The 25,347-nt window shown below is 39.8% G+C and overlaps 1 protein-coding gene across 1 annotated transcript in view; it reads left to right on the top strand.

Annotated features, from left to right (window-relative positions):
* Positions 1-16,358, top strand: part of tbx15 (T-box transcription factor 15) — a 48,134-nt gene extending 31,776 nt beyond the window's left edge. The window contains exons 5-8 of the mRNA XM_073474128.1: positions 1,617-1,784; positions 2,387-2,451; positions 10,523-10,620; positions 15,526-16,358. Coding sequence (XP_073330229.1) covers positions 1,617-1,784; positions 2,387-2,451; positions 10,523-10,620; positions 15,526-16,358 — 1,164 coding nt within the window. The remainder of the gene's footprint in view (positions 1-1,616; positions 1,785-2,386; positions 2,452-10,522; positions 10,621-15,525) is intronic.
* Positions 16,359-25,347: the final 8,989 nt, after the last annotated feature.

Here is a 25,347-nt window from a genome sequence, read left to right as displayed (position 1 = left end):
CGGCCCTGGTTTGAAATGACCCCCTCAGTCTCAGCAGAGCAGGGGAGGGGGGGTGGGGGTTGGTGGGTCGGGGTGTTTGGCTCTGGGTTGGTTTTCTCACTCTCAGATTAATCAAGAGCAGACCGAGGCCCCGAGGCGAGGCTGGGGCCGACACCGTCTGACGCCTCTGCTCTGCTGTGAAATAATCCTCGGCCCTCCTGCGAGCATCACTGCAGTGTGAACTCGTTTCCTCTTAATGACACGTCGCCCTGACAGAATGAGTCTAATTGATGTTACTGAGGACTTGCATGTATTGTGTGTTTGCAGAGAGGAAAACTGAGACTGCAGGTTTTGTGTTTTGTCTTGAACTGAGAGTTTTGAGACACAATCACACATGCCTACAGATTTGGGTAACACTTTAAATGAAGGTCCTTTTAATAAGTGTTCCTTAATAAGTAATAAGGCCCTTATAAGTCCTTATTAGATGCTGACTAACATTATTAAAACTATATAAGTGTTAATTATAGCATAATAAACATGCTTATTGTTATATTATAAGACATTAATCGGCACAGTTTATTGACTGCTTAATAGTGTTAATAAAATCCTTATGAGTTTATTATAATTGTTTATGATAGCATTACAAACACATTTATGGAGTTTAGCTAACTTAAACGTGATTAAACTTTTACTAAGCATTTTGTTGCTTTATTAAAATTAATAATACTTTATTCATTAGCCTTTATTGCATTTATTAGCAGTTAACTTTGCTTTTTGAAGCTACCAGATCTCAAGTGAGAACAGCACCTTGTTAGGGTAAAAGATCCTTTATAATGCACTTATTAATAGATAACTATTCAACTAACAATGCCTTATTGTCTCATCCTATAATCTAACAATAAACATGTTTATAAATGCTATTATTAACGCTTTTATTGTCTCAAAAGTGACTACTAGGCACCTTATTAGGACTTATAAGGGCCTTATTACCTATTAACTAATCCTGATTATAAGGATCTTTATGTTAAGTAATAATAATAAACTAATAAACAGCGAGTCGGGGTGGTCACGGGTCATACAAAGGACTTTTCCCCTCGGGTCAGGGGTGTGAGAAGAGAGAGTCCAGATTAGGTTAGGTGACTGAATGTAATTATGTTAACCCATAGTATACTCTTTTCCTAAACCTAACCAAGTATTGTTTGTGCCTAGACCTAACCGCAACATTTTGTCAGCAAGCTTTATTTTGAAAGTTTAACCAGATGTTGCATGTAGCATATTTTTGCTAACTTAAGCACAGAGCCATTCACATACAGAACTGATGGTAGAGCGTCATAGTTTGAGGCTTATAGTCACTGACTGAGAATGTGTTAGAATAAATGACTAAACTTAAGAGGGCATTCATTTGTCAAATTCACTTTCTTGGTTTGGAAGTTTGAAATATTCTTGCTTTGTCAACCTGCCATTAAAGAAATATAAGAATCTGCACTTTCTATGTTTTCTCTGGGTATTTTTAAATTTATAAGCACTAAAAATAGATTGTGAGGACTGGAAAATGTTATGTCCTGATCACACCATCACTACAAATAAATTAACAATATTAGCTCCACTTCACCTTCTGTCCTTTCATATTTTTTCAGATCATCCTCCACTCCATGCACAAGTATCAGCCTCGAGTCCACGTCATCAGGAAGGACTTCAGCAGCGAACTGTCTCCAAACAAGGCGGTGCCCAGTGGGGAGGGAGTTAAGACCTTCAGCTTCCCTGAGACTGTCTTCACCACCGTCACCGCCTACCAGAACCAGCAGGTCTCTTATTTTATTTCCTCACAGAAGAATAGCATCAATTAGTCCCCACAAATGTGGGATCCTGTAGTCCCAACAATTAGTGCAAATTTAAACAACCCTTGCCAAATTCATTTTGCATAATCTTTTTTTTTTTTATTATTTCCTGCAGAATGCATGATTATTTTACCAGTCACTACAGATTTGGTGTGAGTGTGATCAAAATCATGAGCACTTTTACAAGCAGCTTTGTATGCCAAAGTCAAATAAATATAGAGCCTCAGTCTCAACAAGATTGCCTTGTAACTACATTGAGGAGGGCATCGTCTTCCTAGAACAGCTCTCAGGTGGCGCTTGTAAAATTTTCTTTTATTAAATTTCCCAGAATTCAACCACTTTAATTCTTCAAACTAACCATTTGGATTATGGAGCCAATTGGCAATTGACATGGTAGGAACCAATTATGTTGTTGTCCAGAAAACAACGGGTGGCTTGCAGCTTTCAAAATCTCCATAATTGATTGCAACATATTGGCATAACTAAGTGATTTGAATAAAAACAAAACAAATTCACGTTAAGCTGCTCTAATCACAAACATCTCCTTTCCATGTTTTTCTTTTCTGCAGATCACCAGACTAAAGATCGATCGCAACCCGTTCGCCAAAGGATTCCGGGACTCTGGCAGAAACAGGTACATTACCACGCCATCACTCTACTGACTGAGCAGCCACAGCCTGTTACCATTTAATGTGTCTTTTTTTTAATATGGAAATAATCCTCTGAAGATAGCACTTAGTACCATATGCTGCTCTATATAAAAACAGCTGCTTTGTCTGTTGCTCAGGAGGAACAATTCAGATCTGCAGCACAGACTTACAGAGAGTCATGGTGGACAGGGTCACTTATAAACCTTCCCTCTCTCTCATTCATCTCATGAAATGTGCATAAAGTCTCAAAATGAAACACTGTTCATGCATTAAAATGTAGACACCAGAAGTGGGGATTCATTCATTAGATCAGCATCAGATTTCACCAGTTGTTTGTTGTATTGGCACCACATGACTCGACACATAATTGTACATTATCAGGCCGTGTCAGGCTTTTTATCCCAAAGTCACTGCGCTTATATTCTTCATTTAGTGTGGTATAATGTGATGGTTGTAGCCAGCAGAAAGTTTGCATTGAAGCTTCTTGATGTGGTTTTTCTGACAACATTTTTCAACCAGCATCAGATTCTTGTAGTAGAACAAGATACAAGCAACAAGGTCCAACTCATGGTAACATTTAGACAATGTGCAGGTAGGCTCCGGCACATGATGTTTCTACGTACCATTGCTAAACCGTAACACACAAGCATACATCCAGCTTAAATCTTAGCTGTAAACCATTAGCCAACTTTTACACACACTGCTGACACATTTGCTTTAATGGTTGAATAATATTATCTTAACATTTTCTGCATCCACAACATCTACAGTGAGCTGCTCATGGATTTTACATTTGTGATTGTCATTGCATTTCCTTGTGACTCCATTGTTCCTGTCTAATACATTTTTTTTTACACACCTGATACATAAAACTTCATACATGACTGCAACACATATTTAGGACCTGGTACCGAGTAAAATTTAAGACAATCTTGCGATGGGATCACACCAGCCGATCCATCAACATGTAGACGTTCCAGCCCAGTACTACTCAGCAGTCATTACTACACTATTACAGGGGGTAGGTGATTTTAGGGGGGGCGTGGAAGGGGGTCCATTCCCTCTTGTTAGCCAAATGACCAAAATACGTCCTCCTTGTAAACTTGCCATCACAGCACTAGCGGCCCAGCAAACTCAAATACTGACTGAATTTCTTGTAAAATGGACAAGAGAAACAGCTTTTAATCAATAACGACTCATACATGTTTATTCTTTCAACAGGCAATTCAAAACTCGTATTACTCATATCTGAGGTCGTGGCAGTTTTTACAAATGGCAATGTGATGCCGTGCTACTAGACAATGTTCTAGACAGAAAAAATACCCACTACAGTCCTAACTGAGGACACTGGAAATAAAACACTTTACATGGCAATGAATTATAACACAAATTACAAATTATGATTTTCTGGACCTTTGCTCCAGGATATTTTCCATTTAAATCTCAAGACACACGCAGACACCTGTGAGTTTTCATGACAGGGTGTAAAGTGTGAGGAGGCAACCCCTCTAATTTCAACCCTCTTGCGTGGACCACAATGACACGAGAGGTCGAGCTAAAAGTTACAGTTTGAGCTAAAAGTTACCAAATAGATGCTCACAGGATTATTAACACTCTGTCTGAAGTGATGTTTTTTTTTTACACTTCCAAAGAACAAACCTAAAAAAAACAAAAAAAAAACAACCTCTCAGTCATTATAAGACTCAAACAGGATTCTTTAAGATAGGTCGACTCTTAGCCCTAGTAAGGAAGCTCATATTATACATATAGGCTAGCAAACACCACACACACACACACACACACACACACACACACACACGCACACACGCACACACGCACACACACACACACACACACACACACACACCATGCAGAGACAGAGACAGACAGGGTGTTGCACTGTTTTGCTGTCACCATCAAACTGTGTGACAGCACACACACAACCCAACTGGTCCAAACCTTTCGTCGCTCTGTTAGCCGTTGCATCAACTGTGTTATCACTACAGCTGTGCTGATGTCAGCCAGAGACAGCACTCCTATTGGCTGTTGACATTTTTGAGTGATAAGTCATGTACTGGTCATCACATACTTTAAGAGACAGCTAATAGAATAATTAAACATGTTTGATTTTGTGTGTAAAGACAAGCCCTCACCGTCTCTCCTTTATTGCTTGTTGCTTTCTTTAAGTTTCCTCCTTACTGTCCTCTCTTCCTTCTTTCCTTCTTCACTCTCTCTGTCTCTCCTTTCTCTTGATTCGTCTCTCTCTCTGTCAGTCTCTGAATTATCACATATAGCTTTGGTGGAGGAGAGGAGGAAGGAGAGGGGGTATTCTGAACCACCAGACGCCTCCGAACATGAAAGCAGCCCCATCATCTGGTCTGCATTATTGGCACACAGATATTTGAGACATCTTTTTTCGTTTTTCAAACAATAGACCGTTTGATTTATGAACTGGCATTAGAATTTCATTGCAGAAAAGCTACAGATGAAAAGATAAGGGAGAATGAGCTATTTGTCCGGAGACAGAGAGTATGAATTTATCCCCACGTATCGCTTGTGATGCCTTCCTTTTGGCCCTGTTAGGATTTGTTCTGTTCAGAGCTCAGCTTCTGTCACCTTAAAAACCCTTTCTCAATATTTTAAAATCCATTCTCTGTGTCTAGAGCGGCTCTTTGTCTTTGATCGTTCCTGAATATTGTTAGAGAGCTGAGGCTCTGACCTTTGACCTTCATCCTGCTGCTTTTGCATAATTATGGTGATTTAAGAGTTAAATTGCTCACATACAGTAGGTCACTCTGGATATAAGGGTGTCTAGTGATCGTAAAATGTATTTGTACACACTGTGTATATTATTTTTACATTAGATTTCACATCACAGCTGAAAGTTTTTCTTTCTTTCTTCCATGTGGCTCAGATGTGATTTTTAATGAATAAAAACCTGCACATTTTCAGTTCAGACTGTTCTATGATAATAAACAATGCTGATGATGATTACTAAGATTCTGTCTTGAAATATGGGGATGAGCATTAACAATGAAAAAAAATGTTATATAATAAAGTTATATCTAACTTATGTGTAAGTTCTATATAACGTATATGTAAGTTCTATATAACTTATATGTAAGTTATATATAACTTATATGTAAGTTATATATAACTTATATGTAAGTTATATATAACTTATATGTAAGTTATATATAATTTTTTGAAAAAAAAAGATACACAAAATAAATACGGTGTAAAAAGTAAGAGCATTGAAAACAAAGCAAGAAAAAAAGATTTTAAAATAAATTCAAAAGAATAAAATTTATAAGAAATAAAAGCAACACAGCCCTTTAACATCATCACTGATGGAGGCTCAGTGGTGGTGATTGGCTTTAGTTCCCCAGCCCCTGCGGTCTCCTTCAAAGAATCCAGAGGTCTCAAGCTGACAAAGATTTTGAAACACAGTGGTCCCATGTCCAAAAATATCCAGTGGTGTCACACTTACAAATGTTGAAATGGATACAAGAACTGTAGTCACTTGCTTGGCAGCCTTGTGGCTGTTGACCAATCAGAGGTTGTTTCTGACTGACAGCCTTTATTAGAAGCTGATTGGCATAAATGTGTTGCCAGCAAAGCCATTGTTTTCTTATGGTAAGCCTGTGTGTCTTGTTTTTCTTGCGACTTTTTTTAGTTGAAATATGCTCAACTGTTCCATTTCATTATGCCTCGTTGTACTTGCAAGTGATGTTAACTCTTGCAAGAGTTAATGACGATCGTGTTCACATTCATAAAATGTTAAGTTGTTACAAACGGTTACGTTAAATGTTTGCCAAAAATATGAGCATGTTGATGCACAGCAGTGGATGTAAGCATCAGCTTCAGTGCAGCTTGTTCGTTTAATAATGGATAGTCTGATTTGTGATTGGCTCCTGTGTGCAAAAGGTGGATATTATCTGCGTTTACATTTCATTAAGGGAGGGGTGAGTTGGATGCACTTCCTTCTTCAAATGAATTCTGACTCCTCCAGTTCACACATAGTTGAACCTGTGAAAACATGAGTGTCCGGTTTACCTGTCAATTAGGAATGTTTACTTTTTCAGTCCATACATGAGCGAGACATCCAGAAAGACAGGCAGTCACGTTCTGTAAACATACTGTGGATCCTCGCCAAGATGTTTTGATGTAAGCCATGAGCAAGTGCTGTGTCTTCTCTCTCATCTGTCATTTTTCTGCTGCTTCCTTTTGTTCTGTTGTTACTGGTTGCAGCTGCTGGGTCACAGAATCAAGTAGTCATTTTTATCATGTCATGTGTAGACCAGTAGATATAACCAATCATAAACTGATAGGATAATAGTTTGAGACGTGAAGATATGTGAATGCATAGGAGCCAAGGTATGTGACTGAGGGGAACATGTAATGAAAAAGTGTAGGAAAAAGGAAGAGAGAACATCTTTCCATCCTGTCTGACATCGTCAGATACATTCTTTATCTGTATACTGCGCTGAAGTATCACATTCATATCCACTGAATTTAAAGCCAAGACTTTTTGGCAGCACAGTTAGATCAGATGTGCATCGTTTTCATTTTCCTGTAGCAGCATGTCAACATATCTGGCGTGTTTGGAAATCTTTGATTCTTGACTCAAATTCAAGTCCAGTTCAGTGGGTTTGAACAGTGATTGTTTTTTTTAATCACTTGTAAGGAGTGGTATCAAAGGTTAAAACATAAAAAGGTTAAAAAATATATAATAATGCAGAAGATACAGTTAACTCATTGAATTGAAAAAGTGTGTTGTTGCCATGACAATGAACTCATCTAGTCATTGGTCTGAGCAGGTAGGGCTGAACAACGCAAAAAGTGAGCTTCAAGTTGCAAAATTAATGTGAAATCTAAATGTAAACTGTACGAGTCAGTGATGGAATGTAACTTTACTCAAGTACTGTACTTAAGTAAAATTTGGAGGTACTTGTACTTTACTGGAATATTTCCATTTTTTGCTTCTTTATGCTTCCGCTCTACTACATTTTAGAGGCAAATGTTGTACTTTCTATTTATTTTTAAAACTACTAGTTACTTTACAGATTACATGCTGCATTAGAGCGAAAGCAGGACATTTTTTAAATTAATTTGTTTTATCGACAATCAGATTAAAAATAGATTAAAAAACCCCACTGATTCTGATAATCAGAAAAATGCTCAATATCGGATCCCATAATCACTTCCCTTGTTTTCAATTCAATTCAATTCAATTAAAGTCAATTCAAACTTTATTTCAGACTCACAAGAGGGTCCATAGGAATAGAAAAAAAGAACAATAAAAACAATAAAATTCAATTTAAAAAAAAGCCTCAAAAAACAAACTTACCAAGCCTGGATGAGTATAAATGTACTTTTACACTTTGATATTTAAGTACATTAAGTAATATTTTAACACGATATCTTTACTTTTACTCAAGAATGACTTTTGACTTTTTACAACACTAGTACTAGTGCAATAATCTGCCTTAATGCCAACTAGTTTAAAGTGTCAGAAGATAAATTATAGTTTATCTGCAGTGAAGACAGCACCTTTAACCAATTCACAAAATAAAAAATGAAACATTTATTTGTATATTGAAAGTAATCAAGATCAATTACCTTGAAATAACGCAAATGTTGCTTGACATCTTTTCAACCCGGTTGATAAAATGATTTATAATCTATAATAAAACAGTTTGGCTTTATAGGATTGCTCTTTCAGTTCAGCCAATTGCAAAAGTTGAAGACAGCAGCTGCAGCTTAAAGTGTTGGAAAACCAGGCAAACATTTCAACAGGTGTGACATCTTTTGTTTTTCTTGCTCTGCCACGTGTCTTCGGAGCAGTACTCAGTTTATATTAGTGTCGGATATTAGTAACACTAACAGTCATCAAAAAACTCACATGCTTCTCATTGGATTTTAGCAGTAAAGTGGCAGCAGTGTGAATGCAGCCTGTTTGCTGTGAAACATTACTAACTAATTCCACATTGAGGGGAAATTCAAAATTAATAGAAAGGGCAAACCTGCGCTGCTAATTCTCAATTTAAGCACCAACTTGTTTTCCTCTTCCCGACTTTCTTAATAGCGTCTTAATATAGACGTCTCCCCAGCTCTGAGTTATGGTGGTGTCGTCAGTTGTGTCTGGTGACCCGGCTTTACGGCCGGGCGGAGGGATACAGCTCATTTGTTGGGTTTTGGTCCCGCAGCAGAGTGACTGTATGAATGAGTGCTGTGATGGCGACGGTCCGGCCGATTAGCATGGTGCACTAACGAGCTGCCACGGCCAGGGAGTTAGTGGCCCTAAAATAACACGGGGAGCAGAGACGGGCGCTGGTTTCCCTGGGACGGGGCCGAGCGGCGTGCAGGGATGTAAATCAAGCAGGAAGGAGAACCGTGTACAGATTCAAGATGAAACGTCACCCAGATTTATGTGCACAGTAAAAACCTGCTCCTTTTTAATGGCTCCAGTTTCCTCGGAGCAGGACTCCAGTTTCTCCCTCTCTCTCTCTCTCTCTCTCTCTCCTTCTCATACGCTCTTATTCAGTCTGCTTCATTTAACACCAACCTCTCTCTCTCTCTCTCTCTCTCTCTCATTCACACACACACACACACACACACACACACACACACACAAATATCACCGATATCACTTCCCCCCTCCATTCAACTAATCTTTTAAATATTTTTGCTCTTACCCTCAAATATCCAGTCAGTCTCTCACCCATATCCATCCTTCCAGTCGATATTACACACACACACACACACACACACACACACACACACACACACACACACACACACACACACACACACACACACACACGCATGCATCATTAATATATGTCATGACTATTCATATAAAATAACTTGTATTTAATTATATCATATGCAACATTTCTGCAGTAAAAAACAAAACAAAAAAACACTAAACCTTTGTTAAATATTTTGTTGAGTTATCCCAAATCTTTCCAGCCATGTTCAAACCCAGAGGAATGGTAATTTTATTCAAAGTAACATTTTTTTTTCTTCTTTCTTTTCTGTCAGCAGTATCTATTAGAATAAAGAAGGAAGTCGGCAATGTGTATCTGAACATAAGATGAACAAAACTTTAAAACATTACCTTGTCTGTAAACTTTTTTGACTGAGTCATGTCAGATAGATTTCCATGATCCCATGCTACTTACATCTGTTGTTTTGTTTCAACTGACAGAGAAAAAGCGGCAGAAATTACATACTGTGCATTTTCAAATAGCACTTTTCTAAAACGATTCATTATACAGTTAAACAAGGATAACAGAAAAAAGCAACAAATTGCAAATAAATGTATTTAAATTATACAAAACTGTATCATTGTATTTCCCAAGTGTTGTTTTATTTTGGGTCTTTTAGCCTTTATTGAGATAGGACAGCTATGAGACTTATGGGAAAGTGGAGAGAGAGCGATGGGAAGACATGCAGCAAAGAGCTACAGGCTGGAACCAGACCTGCCCTGCTGCCTTCACACATGGGGCACACGCTCCACCTGGCAAGTTACCACAGGGCACCATCTCTCAATGTTTCAGTTTTCTTGTCAATCAAGATTAGACTGGATAAGTACAATATGGACGACAGACGGTTAATAAATAAATAAGATCCACATTGCGCAAAATAAAAACAAGATGATAATCCAAACAAATGCTTCTGATCAGATCAGAGAACGCTGCCTCTGCCTGTAAAAGATCTTTGGGTAGGGAGCTCCACAGCAAAGGGCCCGGTTGACCCTATCTGCCAATAGAACTTAAGGCTTCAGTCTCAGATCATAGATATAAACAGCCATGTAACCATGTAAAGCTCAAAAACTAGCAATAAAATCCAAAAATCCAAAATACATTCTAAGACAACCCTCCCTCCATATCACCCCACCCAACACACACACACACACTCTCTCTCTCTCTCTCTCTCTCTCTCTCTCTCTCTCTCTCTCTCTCACTCTCTCTTTGTTTTCATGTCATCTGGTCAACACATACATATTCTGCGTTCTGAAGTTTCTCTCTCTGTGTGTCTCTTTTTCAGGACTGGCCTCGAGGCGATCATGGAGACCTATGCTTTCTGGAGACCTCCTGTGAGGACCCTCACATTTGAAGACTTCACCAACATGCAGAAACAGCAAGGTGTGTGAATACAACATGTCAAACCTTCTAATTCAATATCCCTGGGTTTTCTATGAGATGTTTTCTGTACACATAAATGGGAAACGATAAGAGGAAAAAAAATATTATTGCAACTTTAAAGGGGCACTATGTAGTTTTGGAGTAGAAATTCAAATTCAGAATTCTGATATTTACAATAATAATGAGTTAATAATACCAAATCAGAAATATATTTTTTTTCCATAAGTGAATAAACAAGCTGTTCTCAGAGGAAAATAAGGTAACACTGTTTGAAGCTAGAAAGGTGGCAGGGTCCGCCACATATAAACAAAGTAAAACAGTATGAAACTGTGTTTTCCTTTAAGGTCAGATTGTTTATTCAGTCATGAAAACAAAGAAAAGCTTTAAAAGTCAGGGTCAGATCACTCACATACAAAGTAAAAACTGCTCTCTGCGTCTCCACTTTGATGGATCGCTACTTGGCATTGTTGTTGAAGACTGGCCGAAATCTCTCTTGTTTTATTCTGAAAGACTGACATCCAAAGCTGATGATCTGACTCGCACCAGATGACTACCATTTACAACAGAAAACAAAATAAATGATCCCCGACACATTTGCTAGCTGCTTTTTGCTTTTATGTCTTTGTTTACTGACAGAACACAACTTTTCTGTCCAATGACTCCATTGTTTTTTAAGTTAAGTTTTACTTGATCGTTATTGGTGTACACACAATGCAATTGTAGTGTGTTTTTTGCACATCCTTCCTGGTTTAACACACACAGTCCCCAACACATATACATTTTATCAGGGAGTTCAGAGCTCAAGTTGCTGCAGTGCAGAGCCCCTGGAGGAGTTTTGGGGTTATGTGCCTTGCTCAAGGGCAGGAATACACCCTCTTGTTGGTGCTGGGTATTGAACCAGTGATCTTTCAGCTACCTTTCTCAACCTCAAGGCAATCCTTCCTCCTGCTTTTTTCCTCCCAAAAACATAGGGGAGAATCTTAAAACTAGATCAGAATATGTGGTGTACAATTTTCTGCTAAATCAGCAATATATCTTGACTTTTACAGTCAGGAACAAGGAAAAGTAATTGATTACTGTAAACTTTAGTTAAAGGATAAGTTCACCCAAAAATGAAAATTCACTATGGTCATAGAAGATCCAGAAATGTTTTGTGGACACTTCACCTGACTTTCCATCAGCATGGTGGTGAGGAGATGATGACTGCATTTTCATATTAAGGAGAACTGGTACTTTAACTGAGAGTAGTGTACAGTGATGATTAGCATGACCTTGTTGCATGTGCTGTCCCGACCTGAACTCTCCCTCTGCATATTTTCCCTGCATATATCACCACGCTCTGCATCAGCTATAGTTGTCCTTCATTTGAGCTTGGCCATACGCTCCTCTGGCACGTCGGCAGGCGTCTGCTGAACTTTTCACATCACTCGCAGCCCTTGAAAGTAAAATTGTCAAACAAACCCTGTGGCTTTTGGACGGCTCCACGACACGAGTCCGAGTCAGTCGGGCCACCTCCCTTTGTCTCAGCTCCAGCACCGGCACACGGTCTTAGTCATGGCTCATATTGAGGGTCACCATGCTTTAAAGCAACTCCTCACCGACCCTATCTCTGTTACCTTTGGGGGTCAGCATGACGTGATGCTGCGGACATGTGTTTGTTATCATTAAATTGCTCCAAAGTGATTAGGATTTAATCAAAGTCCCTGCACCACCAGTGAACCCTGTGTCACTCTGACAGGACACTGTGTGTGTGTGTGTGTGTGTGTGTGTGTGTGTGTGTGTGTGTGCGTGCGTGTGTGTGTGTGTGTGTGTGTGTAAAGTGACGTTAAGCGTGTATGCACCTTTGGCCTTATGGCACATACACCCTTTTCCCTTCAAGTAATCAACTATTCCCCCTCGGCACTGAAGCACCTCGAGCCCTTCTAACCAGAGGAAAACATGACATCATCAAACTATCGTCCTCTCTTCCCTTCTCTCTCTCTTTTTCCTCAGATATATCTACCTTCCTTTCTCTGTTTCTCCCCCTTTTCTTTATTTCTCTCCCTCCCTCAAGCCCCCCCTCATCTCCTCGAGCAGAGCAGAGCGCTGCAGCGATATTATCGAATGCATATGGTGCAAAATCAGAACCCCAGCCAAGCAAGTCCGGGATTATTTAGTTATGCCTCCTCCTCATTCTTGGTTCAAACTGAATTTATCCAACGGCAAGATGAACTCAGGCCAAATTCTCATTAATAGAGAAATATGCGATTGATATCCCACAGCTATCATTTCATTTTGAAAGGCTTGACTTAGTGGATGTCAGAGGCTGGGTCCGTGGCTTGTTATTGACGAGAGGACTGGGGATGTGGGGCGGCTCTGTTGACCAGACACAGTCAAAACTAAATCCATATTTATCCCTACATACCAGCCATACAGTATATTTTACGACACACTTCATGATCTCAAATCCAGTAGAAAGAGTAAGGCCCTGCAATTAGTCCGAGGGTAGGAGTTTGAAAATGTCCATGTGGATCAACAAGTTTATATGTTAAATTGGTGGCAGGTGAATTCATAATGTTACTGACTGCTTGCTTTATTAGTCTGACTCAGTGCATGTGGGCTGCTGGGAAATGCTCCCTGTGGGGATTACTACTGCATTCTGCTTCTGCCTGCTCCCTATGAAGAGAGAAACAACACATGCTCAAACTTAGAAGAAACATCCAGACATGAAGAGTTTGGTTGTTCATAAGAGAAGAGTCCTTGCTTCATTCAGTCAACATAGCAGAATACATTTTGAAAAATAGATTTATACATTCCAACCAGTTGTGGAGGACATTTCTCTCCTGCTCTGCCGTAGGGTAGGGAGGATGTGGAGGTCCAGCACTGTGAGACTCGTACTATTACCTCCCCACAGGGAAAAACTGTTTGTTTCATGCTCCACTCCACAGGAAGGAGGTCAGAGGTCAGCAGGCAGGGATTCGTGTCACTTTCCCATCATATCACATTTTCTGAAACAGATGTTAAAATATGGCAGTCAAACCACTAGGGGTGTAAAAATTCACCCATTCAAATCAGTTTTAAAGTTAAAGATACGACTACACCGATACGTGGACCTCTGGATTGAACTGAACTATACTGTCAACTGGTCGATAGGCCCAATTTTTAAAGTTGTGAATCTGTTGAGTGAAGCTGCTCTGCTGCTTCTTCCTCACAGTGTCTTCAAACCTTCGTAAAAGTTCAAAGGTCAGCGCAAGACTCTGCGGCACAGAAACATCAGCGTAGTGTTGCCAAGGAAACAAAAGCAATAATCAGTAATAAAACACTGATTAGGAAGGATTAGGATTAGGAAGCAGAGGATACAGACAGTCAGGACATCCAGTTCAGAGAGGTCCAGTGCAGACAGATCCAGCTCAGAGAGACCCTGCTCATGGAGATCCAGACAACAGGATAGTTGTTCCTCAGATCGAGGATGAGACCACAGGTGTGTTTTTTATACACTGAGGTATACGCAGATTAAGATTAAGATAGACACAATAGGAAGAACAATACATAGGATTCCCTGGTCTTATGAAATATCTATTTGAAGGTAAGCAATGCCACTCTAATTTATAATAGAAAATGAATGTCTACATGAAACAAAGAATTGTATCGGGTTGTATCGTATCGTACCCAAACCAGATCGGATTGAATCATATCAAATCGTTCCATAATAAAAAGAATCGTCCCTGAATCGTATTGTAGCCCATGTATCTATGTACGTATGAAATCGTCTTATAAGGGAGAGATGCACACCCATACAAACCACTTTTCTTAGCTATTTTATGTAAAAGTAATTAATACAAAGAAAGGAGATCATATAACTTATATTCTCTCTACTATAATAAACCTTTGATTTAAAAATAACTTTTTACCACTTTTAACTTTTAATGAAACAATGTAACACTGATGCCTCTATATAAGCATCTACATAATAAGCGAGGAGACAATTAATTTTTCTATATAATATAGCTATTCTTAATGCCTGCCACCACCGGGTTGGATACGTCATGAAATTAAAATTAGAGACCGTCTTGCAAAGGTATCACACCAGCTGCATTGAGTACTCTGTAGTCATTACTGAGTTACTACATAAGCACTCAGTACTCATGAGGAGGACCACGCCTATCTTTAAGCTTGGCCTTAATTTGATCTCAACAACACACCTGTAAGGTTTCTTGGCTGCAGCTTGGACAGTTGTGACACTATTGTGCTGTCGACAGACAGACAGACAGGCAGGCAGACAGACAGACAGACAGAGAGACAGACATATAAACACTGTTTTCAGGACAACATTTAGCTGAAAAAATTAAAGTTCCTTGTGGCTTAAGTCGTACAATTTGAAGTATGACCATCAATCATGACCACTTATTATACCCAGAACACATCACTGCCCAGTACTGCTTCATCTTGAAAGAATCTTACCAACATGAGGAAATGATAGATGCTCTTAAAGTATTCATCAAGAAAAAAGATTACTGTGCTTTCATGTAATTAACTCTTAATTAACTGTAATTAACTTTTTTTTTTTTTTTTTACAATGAATGATTAAATCAATCTTATGAGAGATGAACAGTGCTATGCATCATGGTGACAGCTGTCCTGACTTCATGAAGGCTTTTCTGGGATTGTTTGTTCCTCATCAACTACTGGATGATTCTGTTGAACCGCACAGACACCTCCGTGGATTAAGTCCAACAATACATAGTTTGATGTTGTAAATATTTTAGTTCAGAGGTCCACCTCTCTCTTGTCTTGCTAAAGTATTTGAGTGACTGACTTAGACTCAGCTGGATCTCATCTTGTAACTGATGTTTTTCATATAAAAGTGCTCTTGACTAAAAGCACCTGTCACTGTATTTCATTCTCCCTGTATTTTTTGTTTTCCAGGTGGAAGCACAGGCACATCTCCCACCACCTCCAGCACGGGCACACCCTCCCCTTCTGGTGCGGCACACCTCCTGTCTCCCTCCTGCTCCCCTCCAACCTTCCACCTCGCCCCCAACACCTTTAATGTTGGCTGCAGGGAAAGTCAGCTCTGCAACCTGGGCCTTTCAGAGTATCCAGCCTGTGCTCGCAGCAACATGGCGGCCCTGCAGGGTTATGGCGGCCTGGCCGACAGTTCCTACGGGCGCCTCCAGGCTGCAGGAGGGGCTGTGGCCTCTGCTCAGCCCTCTGAATCCTTCCTACCACAGAGGACTTCCTCCTTGATTGCTGCTGGCATGCAGGGCAGCGCTCATGCCTCCCTGACCGGCAGCGGGAGTGGCGGTGGCTCTGGGGGCAAGATGGATGCCTACAGTGGTCAGCTGGGTTCCTTCCCAGCCTCGCAGCTTCAGTACGTGATGCAGGCCGGAGGTGGATCCAGCTCTGCTTCGTCCTCCTCATCCGGATCCTCCCCTTCCTCCGCCCACATGTTCAGCGGGAGCCACCACCACGTGCAGCAGGGGTCCTACAACGCTTTCTCCCTGCACAACCCTTACAACCTGTACGGATACAACTTCCCCACCTCTCCTCGCTTGGCCGCCAGCCCCGAGAAGCCCCAGGGAGGTTTGCTCTGCTCCTCGTCTCCGGCCGGGGCCTTCGCTGAGCGCCAGTACCTGTCCAATGGGAGCATGGACACTATGCACATGATCGGCAACACCACCAGCGGCCAGCAGGGAGGCAGCTCCTGTGATGGGCGTCAGTATGGCTCCTCCTCTCAGATGTCCATGCACATGGTGTAGAAACTGGCATCGAACCTCAGAGTCCTCCATGTTCTAAAGTCTTCCAGCTGAAAAGCAAATTTCTAATCTATGAACCTGGTTTGGTGTCGATGTTGAACCGGTGTTTTTACTTTTCAGACAAAGGATATCATCTCATGTTTTTGTTTTTAAAGACACTCCAACACTTACAAAGCTTTAAAAAGGGAGTCAATACTATTATTTAATTATCTTTGTGTTAATAAAGCAAAAATTGGGACAGCAACCTGACTTCTTTTACTGTCTCTGACAGGAAAGAAACAGCAAACTCCTCCGATTGTAATAAGAAGGAGAGGTAGGAGCCCGCAGGCTCTGGTTCAAGAAGAGATTATCAGTTGTGAATCTGTTATGGTGCAATAGTAGCAACTTTTCAAGGGACTCATTCTTGATTTTTTGGGACTTTAAAGCCATCCGGTCATGACATCATGCAGCCAAAGAATCTTCACTGTGATCCAGAAGAACTTCATTTTAGAAATGTCATGGAGTCAGTGGTTTGCCGTCATGGTCTGAAGTTTTGGCAGGAATGAAAGAGACAACTGGACAACTGAATGACTCACTGCTCCACAGACATGCAGGAGATGAAGAATCTGGTCGAGGTGCCAAACAGGGTCAATACAACATGTGGATGCAGTAAGTCAAAGAACTGTAGGTTGGGTTAACTGAGAGAAGCTCCCAGCACACGCCTGCTGGGAGCTTTAGGAGAGTTCAGGACTTCATAAACCCACAATCCTCAAAGACTGGAATGGCTTCACTATTTTTGGGTGGATTATGTTTTTAAGCATTTATATAAGATGGCGAATGCAATCAATAACATAAGCTTCAAAGTTGTTGTGTGAAAAGTTATTAAAGAAGCAATAGCAAAACAGAGTAATTAAAGTATGTTTTGGTGTGTTGTAGAGATGTGTATTTAAGTGCTGAGCAATATAACAATTTTACAGGCCAATCTGTTATAAAAATGTGTGAAAAAAGGGATATAACAAAGGAATTCTTTTTTGAGGCATTTTAAAAAATGTAAATACAGGTGCCAAGCACGTAAAAAGCTCAATAAACGTTTTAATTCATGTACATTGTTTTGATTTTGTCTCTTTGTTAGCGGGAGCTTTTCAAACTGTGCTATACGCTATGAAGACATTTTTTAACTAACTAACAGGAGTTGCTCATAAAAATAATTTGGAGCGCACAAACAAAACTAATTATAGTGTTTACGGTTGGTAATCATCAGAAATAATGATACCTTTACACACGGGATGTTTTGTAAATCACAGCTATTAACTATAACAAATCAAATATAAACTGTTGTCAATCTAAGCCTGTAGGCAACAATACCAACCAATGTCATGATTATTAATCACACAAGAGAGTTCTCTACTTATAAAACGCACACATCTGCTCTGCACCACATCACAGGCATGAGCTTCAAACGCTGACGCAATACATCGATCATAAACCAAACTGGAAGAAAACGACCCAAAAAAGACAAATTTTCTCCCTGCTGGTTCTGTTTATTAGGAGAATGAAGAATAAAGCTCTTGTGCCAACTGCACTCAGCTGCACTGCTGTTGTGCTCAATGCACATAAATATGGCACCTGTTTAAAGAGACACAGAAATCCCCCTCTAATCATTTGAACCTCCAAGAGAGGGGAAACTTGCAGCATTTAGGATCATTACTAGCTTTGTGGTTCCCCCTCGTGTTACACAGGCACAGACTCCAGGGATTTAACCCGGGCCAATCAGCGTCCATTACATGGATGTCTTCTGAGCGGCTCTCCCCAATCACTTCCTATCATGTGTACGGCTCTAGCCATGAAATATCATATCTGAACCTTGATCAGAAAATGAAGGGGGTGCAGGACCGTGGAGACAGCGACCCAGTATTGGAAACACCTGTTTTTCCAAGCATGACTTCAAATAATGAGCAGGATGATGTACCGGAGCGAAGCTCATGATTTCATAATTTGGCTCCACTCCACCTATGTGGACATTATTTCCAATAATTATTCATGTTATTTGTCTGATATACACTCCCTCTCTTGTTCCAGCAGCGTTCAAAATCACTCCGTCCCCCCTTATGTCACCCCCACCCGTCTTCACCGCAAACTTACCTCAGGGCCTGTTAAATTAGGAGATGTATTTGTAAAGAGGAGCAGTGCACATGGGTCTACAGAGCTGCAGTATGACATAATGCACAGCAGGTCTGTTTTTATACCGTAAACTATCCATCAGGTCCTTAAGTGGAAAAGAATGGCCGAGCTTGACTAACAGCCGCTCTCTGCCTTTCATCGTGGCGTCCTCCATCAGAAACAAAGTATGCAAACGATCCCATTGATTGATTAACGGCAGTGTGCGGCCAAGCTTGCTGTAAAACATGAAACTGGAACAATTGGAGATACAGGGCCGGGTATTTTAACGAGATCCTCTGACAGAGATGAGAGGGATCTGGTGCCTAATCTGCTGCTTTGAGCCCATTTTGAGTGACAGCCCGCTGACTGGAGGGTATCCCATAATCCCCCTGTCGCAGCCATTGATCTTCCAGTCAGAACACATCTCAGACATTTTAACAGACTCAGAATCGCTCTCTGGGGAACTTTACTGGACGCAAGTCCAGCCAAGGGGGTCAGTGACCATACGCTAAAGAGGAGAGAAACTTTCATTTCATGAATCTGACAGTCTGGTTTTGATACGACACAGTGTGAGTTGATATCAGACACTCCAATCAAAAATTCCTGGTAAACTATTGCCCTCTTGTGTTTATTCCTCTCTTATGCTTGAGATTCCTTGGCTTGACTCATCCTCACAGTAAATTACTGCTGACAGGGGACGTAGACCCACTTTTCTGAGGTGTTACAGTGTGCCTGACATGTGTATTGAAGCACTAAATCACCACTCTTTCACAAAGGGCTTTCACATACCTTCAGTCGCCGTACGCCAGTGTTCTTTTTCTCCTTCAAGGAACATCTTGAAACTATTTTAGGATTGATAAAGTCATGATACAGATGTCAGGCTTAAAAAAAAAAGAAACATGCAGACTCTGGTGATGTGGCCAATGTTTTTACAGTCACAGATCTCCGAAGGAAAGTCGTACTCTTTATCTGAGGTATGATGACTCACAAAGTAAAGGAGAACATGTACTGAAGCCGAGTTAATGACCCAATCTGATAGATCGTCTTATCACGTGCTGCATGTGCATGACATTATTTTGTGACTCACAGTTTTGACCCCTCATAATATTAAAATTAAAGCTGGTTAGAGAAAAAACCTCAACACAAATCATCAGCTTGTGGATTTTAGTCTCTGGCAGCAATTCTCTTTTATTTATTACAGGCAAAATTACACTGTCAGAATCATTGTTTTATTCAAATGTTGTAATGTTGAGATCTCAATGAATTCTTAATCATGACAGATAACAGCAAGAATGAAAATTATAAAAAGTAACACATGCTCCAGCTCCAAGACTTTTTCGTAATGTCACAATTCACTTTTCTAACAGCCATAAAGGTCCTGAGGACTGAATATACCCAAACAAGATGTTCTCTCTCCCAGCTCGGTCAGTGGCCTTAAGCTTTAAACTATGACACTCTATCTACTCCTCTAGTGTCAGTTCTGCATGTGACGGGCTCTGCAGTCAAGTTAGCGTTAATGCATTACATGCTATGTCAGTTTATACCTTCAAAATAAAGCCTGCTGAAAAACATTTAACATATTATGACATATGACTTTTGAGTATTATCAACAGTTGGTTAGGTTTAGGCTCAGAAGCTACAAGGTTAGGTTCATACTTTGAAAAAAATCTGTTCTGTCTTGTAACTTACAGTTCATAATTACGTAAGTAGCGTGAGTTACATCATTTATGTGCATAAACTTATTAACGTAACATAACTTAAAAACAAATGGGTTAGGGTTAGGGTTAGGGTTATGCATCCTATGCATCCCATGATTTTGGTCACATACTGAATGTGAGCCTCAGTCTCCAGAAGTCCAGTGTGTTTGTGTATTCCATTTACCTCAGAAGTTGGAGCTGGGAATGACGTCATACCTGAGTCAATGGTGTTTCAGTACAACAAGTCGGATAAACAGCCAGGTTAGCCATTGTTAGCAATACCAGTTGATAGCAATGCATTCCGTTTTTATTTTTGCCTTATACTACTGCACTAGAGGGGTGCCTACGGCATCATACTTAGAAGTGTAGGGCCACTAACCAGGCTGCAGTGTTTAACACATTGGGAGTGAGACCGGCTGACCCAAACCACTGGGCAATGAAAAGAGGAGGTATCTGAAAGGTGGCAGAAATGTACTCATGCTTATTATTATTTGAAGAGTTTTTGGCAGCATAAACTCTTCAAACAATAATAACAACCAGTCTAACATAATGTATTGTCTGACAAAAAGTAATAAGCTTGTCTTTAGCATTGTTGTTAATGTGAGTTGTATAGAAGCTGATTATTTTACACTGAAATCTAATAATATTGGCTAAATTCATACCAGAGACTCAGTATATCAATGCAGTGCAGTTTGTTCCACACTGAATTTTGCTGTGATGCCTGCCATCATCTTGTCATTGCTGATGTTGACCTTTAATTTTGGACTGGAAGATTCAGCTGCTGTTGATGTTGCCACCTAGCAGTCATGATCAGTCAACCACCAAGTCTTCTCTAACACAGACTTATTCATATGGGAATAAGAACAAAAGTTTCTTGTCCAAGTCAGCGCAGACAAAACATTTGATACCAAAAAAGAAAATCAGACCATGGCCAACTGTGAAACTTTTGTTCTTCTCTACATACAGTTGGTCAGATTCTCTTTTTTTCCCGTCTGGATTTAAGAAAGATGGACAGTTGAGGCAAAGTAAATTAACAACAGATTTGAACTGGACAGATGAGTGGAAGATCAGAAGGAGGATTTAGAAAAAGATTTGCAGCTTCTTGTAAGCAGGAAATCTCATGCACCCGTCACTCTCTGGTTGAGCCATATATAACATACATTTAAACAAAATGTTTCATTTATACCAGGCCATCCTCATCAGAAAAGTGATGAATGTAGGTCAACTGTGAAAGCAGCTTATTATGTATGAGCCATATTTACCTTTCTTATTTAATTTGAACCCTAGTGGCGATTATTAGGTCATCAAAAGAGGAAGGCAGGCAAGGTAGTATAAAGAGTGACAATACTGCATAGAGAGTAGGTCGGGGATGGATGATTGGGTCAAACAAGCACAGGAGTTTCACCCAGGAGACCACTGGCGAGTGGAAGCGGAGTAACTGAACAGTAACTGAAGTTATTTTAAGCCAAACCACAATGTTTTCCAAAACCTAACCAAGAAATGTTCTTTTCTTTCTCTCTTCTGCAAGGTTCATGTTGTTTCAGAACAGAGATATATGTTGTTTTAGGACTCACTGGCAATCTATTCAGTCGTCTATGTATTGGTGGTGTTACCAAACATACTGAATGATCACACTCATTATATCATCTGTTATACTGACTTATATTGGGACAGTATATAGCAGTATTTATCGTAATAGCATAACATTTATTCCCCATAAGGATCACATTTATAATACAACAAATTCATGTTAAGTAATATGAAAATGATTATTAAATTGTAAATAATTCCACACTGTATGAAAATATAAAACACATTGTACATCTTTTGTAAAGGCTCTTTCAAACTTAAACTCTCTCGAAAATTAGATTATTCTGGACTTCTTGCCAGTCATGTTTTGCACACGTTGTTGATTAAACCTTGTATCTTGACTTCAATTTTATTTACGCTGAAACAGCTCTTGTTCTCATAAAATGTGCTTGTAATGATGGAGCCTCCTGTGTGTTTGTGAGAAGCTAAGAAAGAGCTATAGCCTGTAATTTCACTACAGAGTCTTTGTTCTGACTACATTCTTTACATTCACTCACTCTTAACCATAATACTACTCCATACATGCCAAACCTCAATCTTTATCCTCTATACGAGGGCCAGTGTGATTTATGTGGGCTGGCTCTGACCAGTACTGTACACTTTTACAATTTACTATTTGTACTTCTCACAAGCTGCCGATACTGTTTTCTGCCCTTTCAGTATCATGGAGAGAAGTAGAATTGACCAACAGGAGAAAGACCCCTCTGACAACCAGGCTGCTGATCCCCCCAGAGGACTGAATAAAACACAGACAGTTTTCATCATTTTAGAGAGGAGACATTAAACACACATATTCTCACACTCTCAGAAAAGCTGCAGCGATGGCATGCAGGTCAACAGGAAACACTCTAAATTATTTTCTTCTTCCTCAGGAGGGAAAAAAGATGTTTGAGATATGGTGGACCCGCTCAGGCAGGTGGTTCTGATAAAACCCTCGGCCCAGGCTGTCCCATTGTGCTGTGCCTGCTGAGTACAAAGATGCCCCACAGGGAAGCCCCGGTGTTTAAATGAGAGAGGTCCGGTGCTGCGTGGCGGTTTGCAGTCAGGTCCTTAGAGATCCAGCGGATAGTGTGACTGACCGGGCAGGTGACCCGGATGTTGAGAACCCCGTGGAGGGTTGATTTTAAAGTGTGAGAACTGGAGTGGTGGAGTGTGAGAAGGGTTTGCACTAGTAAAGGTAAGTTAGTGGAGTCCTTTTTCTTCACACAGGCTGATTAATGGCTTGTGTTTTAAATGACTGATGTATATTTGGTAACACTTTACAATAAGGGTCCCTTAATTAACATTAGTTAATGCATTATTAAGCATTAATTAACAGTTTAATAATATTTTAATAATCATTATAATGTATTACTTTACATTAATTGACATATTAGTAAATGCATTAATAAGCAGTTAATTAATGTCTACTGCTCAGAGTTAATTAATACATTATTAAGCATTAATAAAAGTTACATAATGTAATTAGTTATCCTTATGTATGCATTACTTAGTATTAATTAATACATTATTTAATATATTAGTAAAACGTTAATAATGTCTCTGGTGATCATTTACTAATGGTGTACATGTTACCTGGATGGGCATTAATAAACAATTATTTAGAGTCTTAAGTAGTCATTTACTAATGCTGTGCTGTGTATGTCATCAGGTAGCCCTTACCTAACCTTAAGTAAGGTATTACTTAACATTAGTAACCTGACATAAACCTTAATAAATATATAGGAGTGCCTCATAAGCATTACTTAACCATAGTTAACCATTAGTGAATGCTTTCTGGACCCTTATTGTAAAGTGTAACACATGTATCCCTTAGGTAACACATTATAAATGCTTAACTGCCTCATAAGCATTACTTAACCATAGTTAACATTACTGAATGCTTTTTGGACCCTTATTGTAAAGTGTTCCCGTATATTTTCTTTCATTTCATGCACATACTGTAACCATAGTGATTATGTGTTGAACTCTGCCTAAATGCTGGTGACCTACACTTAAAATTGAATGCATCTTGTGTACACACAGATGGAGAACTGAAGCTGCTCTGCTGATATATTGTGAGACATATTCCTGCTCTCCATCTATGACAACACAACAGTGACTGAAAGTAAATTGTGCCATCTTCCATCATATAACAAATACATGCACACATGAAGTGTATTAGCGTGTCTGACACTGAATGATGGCTGAGAATGTGTTGGGGTGGGACAGCACACAGATCCTGGTGGGGTGAGTGGATGATGGGGGAGAGTGTAGAGGGACAAAGAGAGCTGGCTGAGTTGTGGGTCCACACAGTGAAACAGGTGTCCTCAGGCCTCGAGCAGGGAAATGAACATTAGGAATGGTGGCTTGTTTTCAGCCCTCTGACATAATCTGACTGTCAACCGGTGGCAATAAAATATGAGAGCTCTGGATTTCCTGCTTTTTCAGTGTGACCTCCTCTATCTGTACATTGTACAATGTGACTTTGTTTAGTCAGAACTAGGAATGTAAGAAATAGTCTCAGACATTTTAATGTAAATTCATGTCTTGTTTTCCTCCTTTCATTTCAAACATCCAGTTCATCAGAGCTTGTACATAGAAGTCATGTTTCTGTAAAGTAGAGAAGGCTTGTTAGTATGAGGAGGTACAGCTGCTGATAAGGGGATATTAAAGTCAAAACTACAGATTTAACAATGGTCCTATGAGGTTTCATGACTTTTTCCCTTCCCTGATCTTTGATATTTGATGGCTTGAATACTGGTCTTTGAATCTCTAGGAAATACAGTGTGAATTTAAAGGATTGAAACTCTTACAATGGTGAGTGGAGCAGGAAGATTTGCTGTAATACTGCATGTATGCATGTAACGGTAGGAGCAATGATGTTGGTCCCACTTTAAAGTAAGACATAAAAAGTTGTGAAAAAATGTATCCTCTCAAAAATGCAGCGGTATTAGTGTGTTCTTAAAGGTTTCATTTGTAAAATATGGCCAGATGTAAAGGTAGCTCCAAAAACATGGGCAGCATATCACCAGGTTAAAAACAAAAACTGCTGTTCTTTGCTTGCTATCCTTGGCTGTAACTAGCTACCATTAGCTAACTAGCTCATTGCTCATTTAACTGTGGAGCCAGTGGCCCTCGAGTATTGCCTGGAATGGGCTCTCGGATCACAGGGTGAGAGGATGGGCTGGGGCTGGTTCGTTAGCATGCTAACTTCCATAAACATCTCATCTCATATTGATAATGTTAGTTAATTTTTTGAATGTTTTAAACTAAAATGCGCAAATCTTATAAATTGCTCCTTTAAGAGTTTTTGGCCCAGGTGCTCTGAAGCCTTTATCTCCAAAATCAAGGTTCAAACAATCCATCAGGTGTCCTTAAAAACAAAGTAAAAAGCTGAACTTTAACTAAAGAAAACTGATATACTAGAGTTGGCGTAACTACCAGAAAGATTGTTTCCTGACACAAGAAATGTAAAAAAGTAAACAAGAACAACAGTATTTGAAAGTAGATTGAGGAAACCATGGTATGATTGACACTCAAGCCTTCTGAACTATCCCCACCAAGCTCCACTCACTGATGATGTA

The sequence above is a fragment of the Pagrus major genome, chromosome 9 (assembly GCF_040436345.1).
Source record: "Pagrus major chromosome 9, Pma_NU_1.0".
Taxonomy (NCBI): Eukaryota; Metazoa; Chordata; class Actinopteri; order Spariformes; family Sparidae; genus Pagrus; species Pagrus major.
This window is presented reverse-complemented; position numbering and strand designations above follow the sequence as displayed.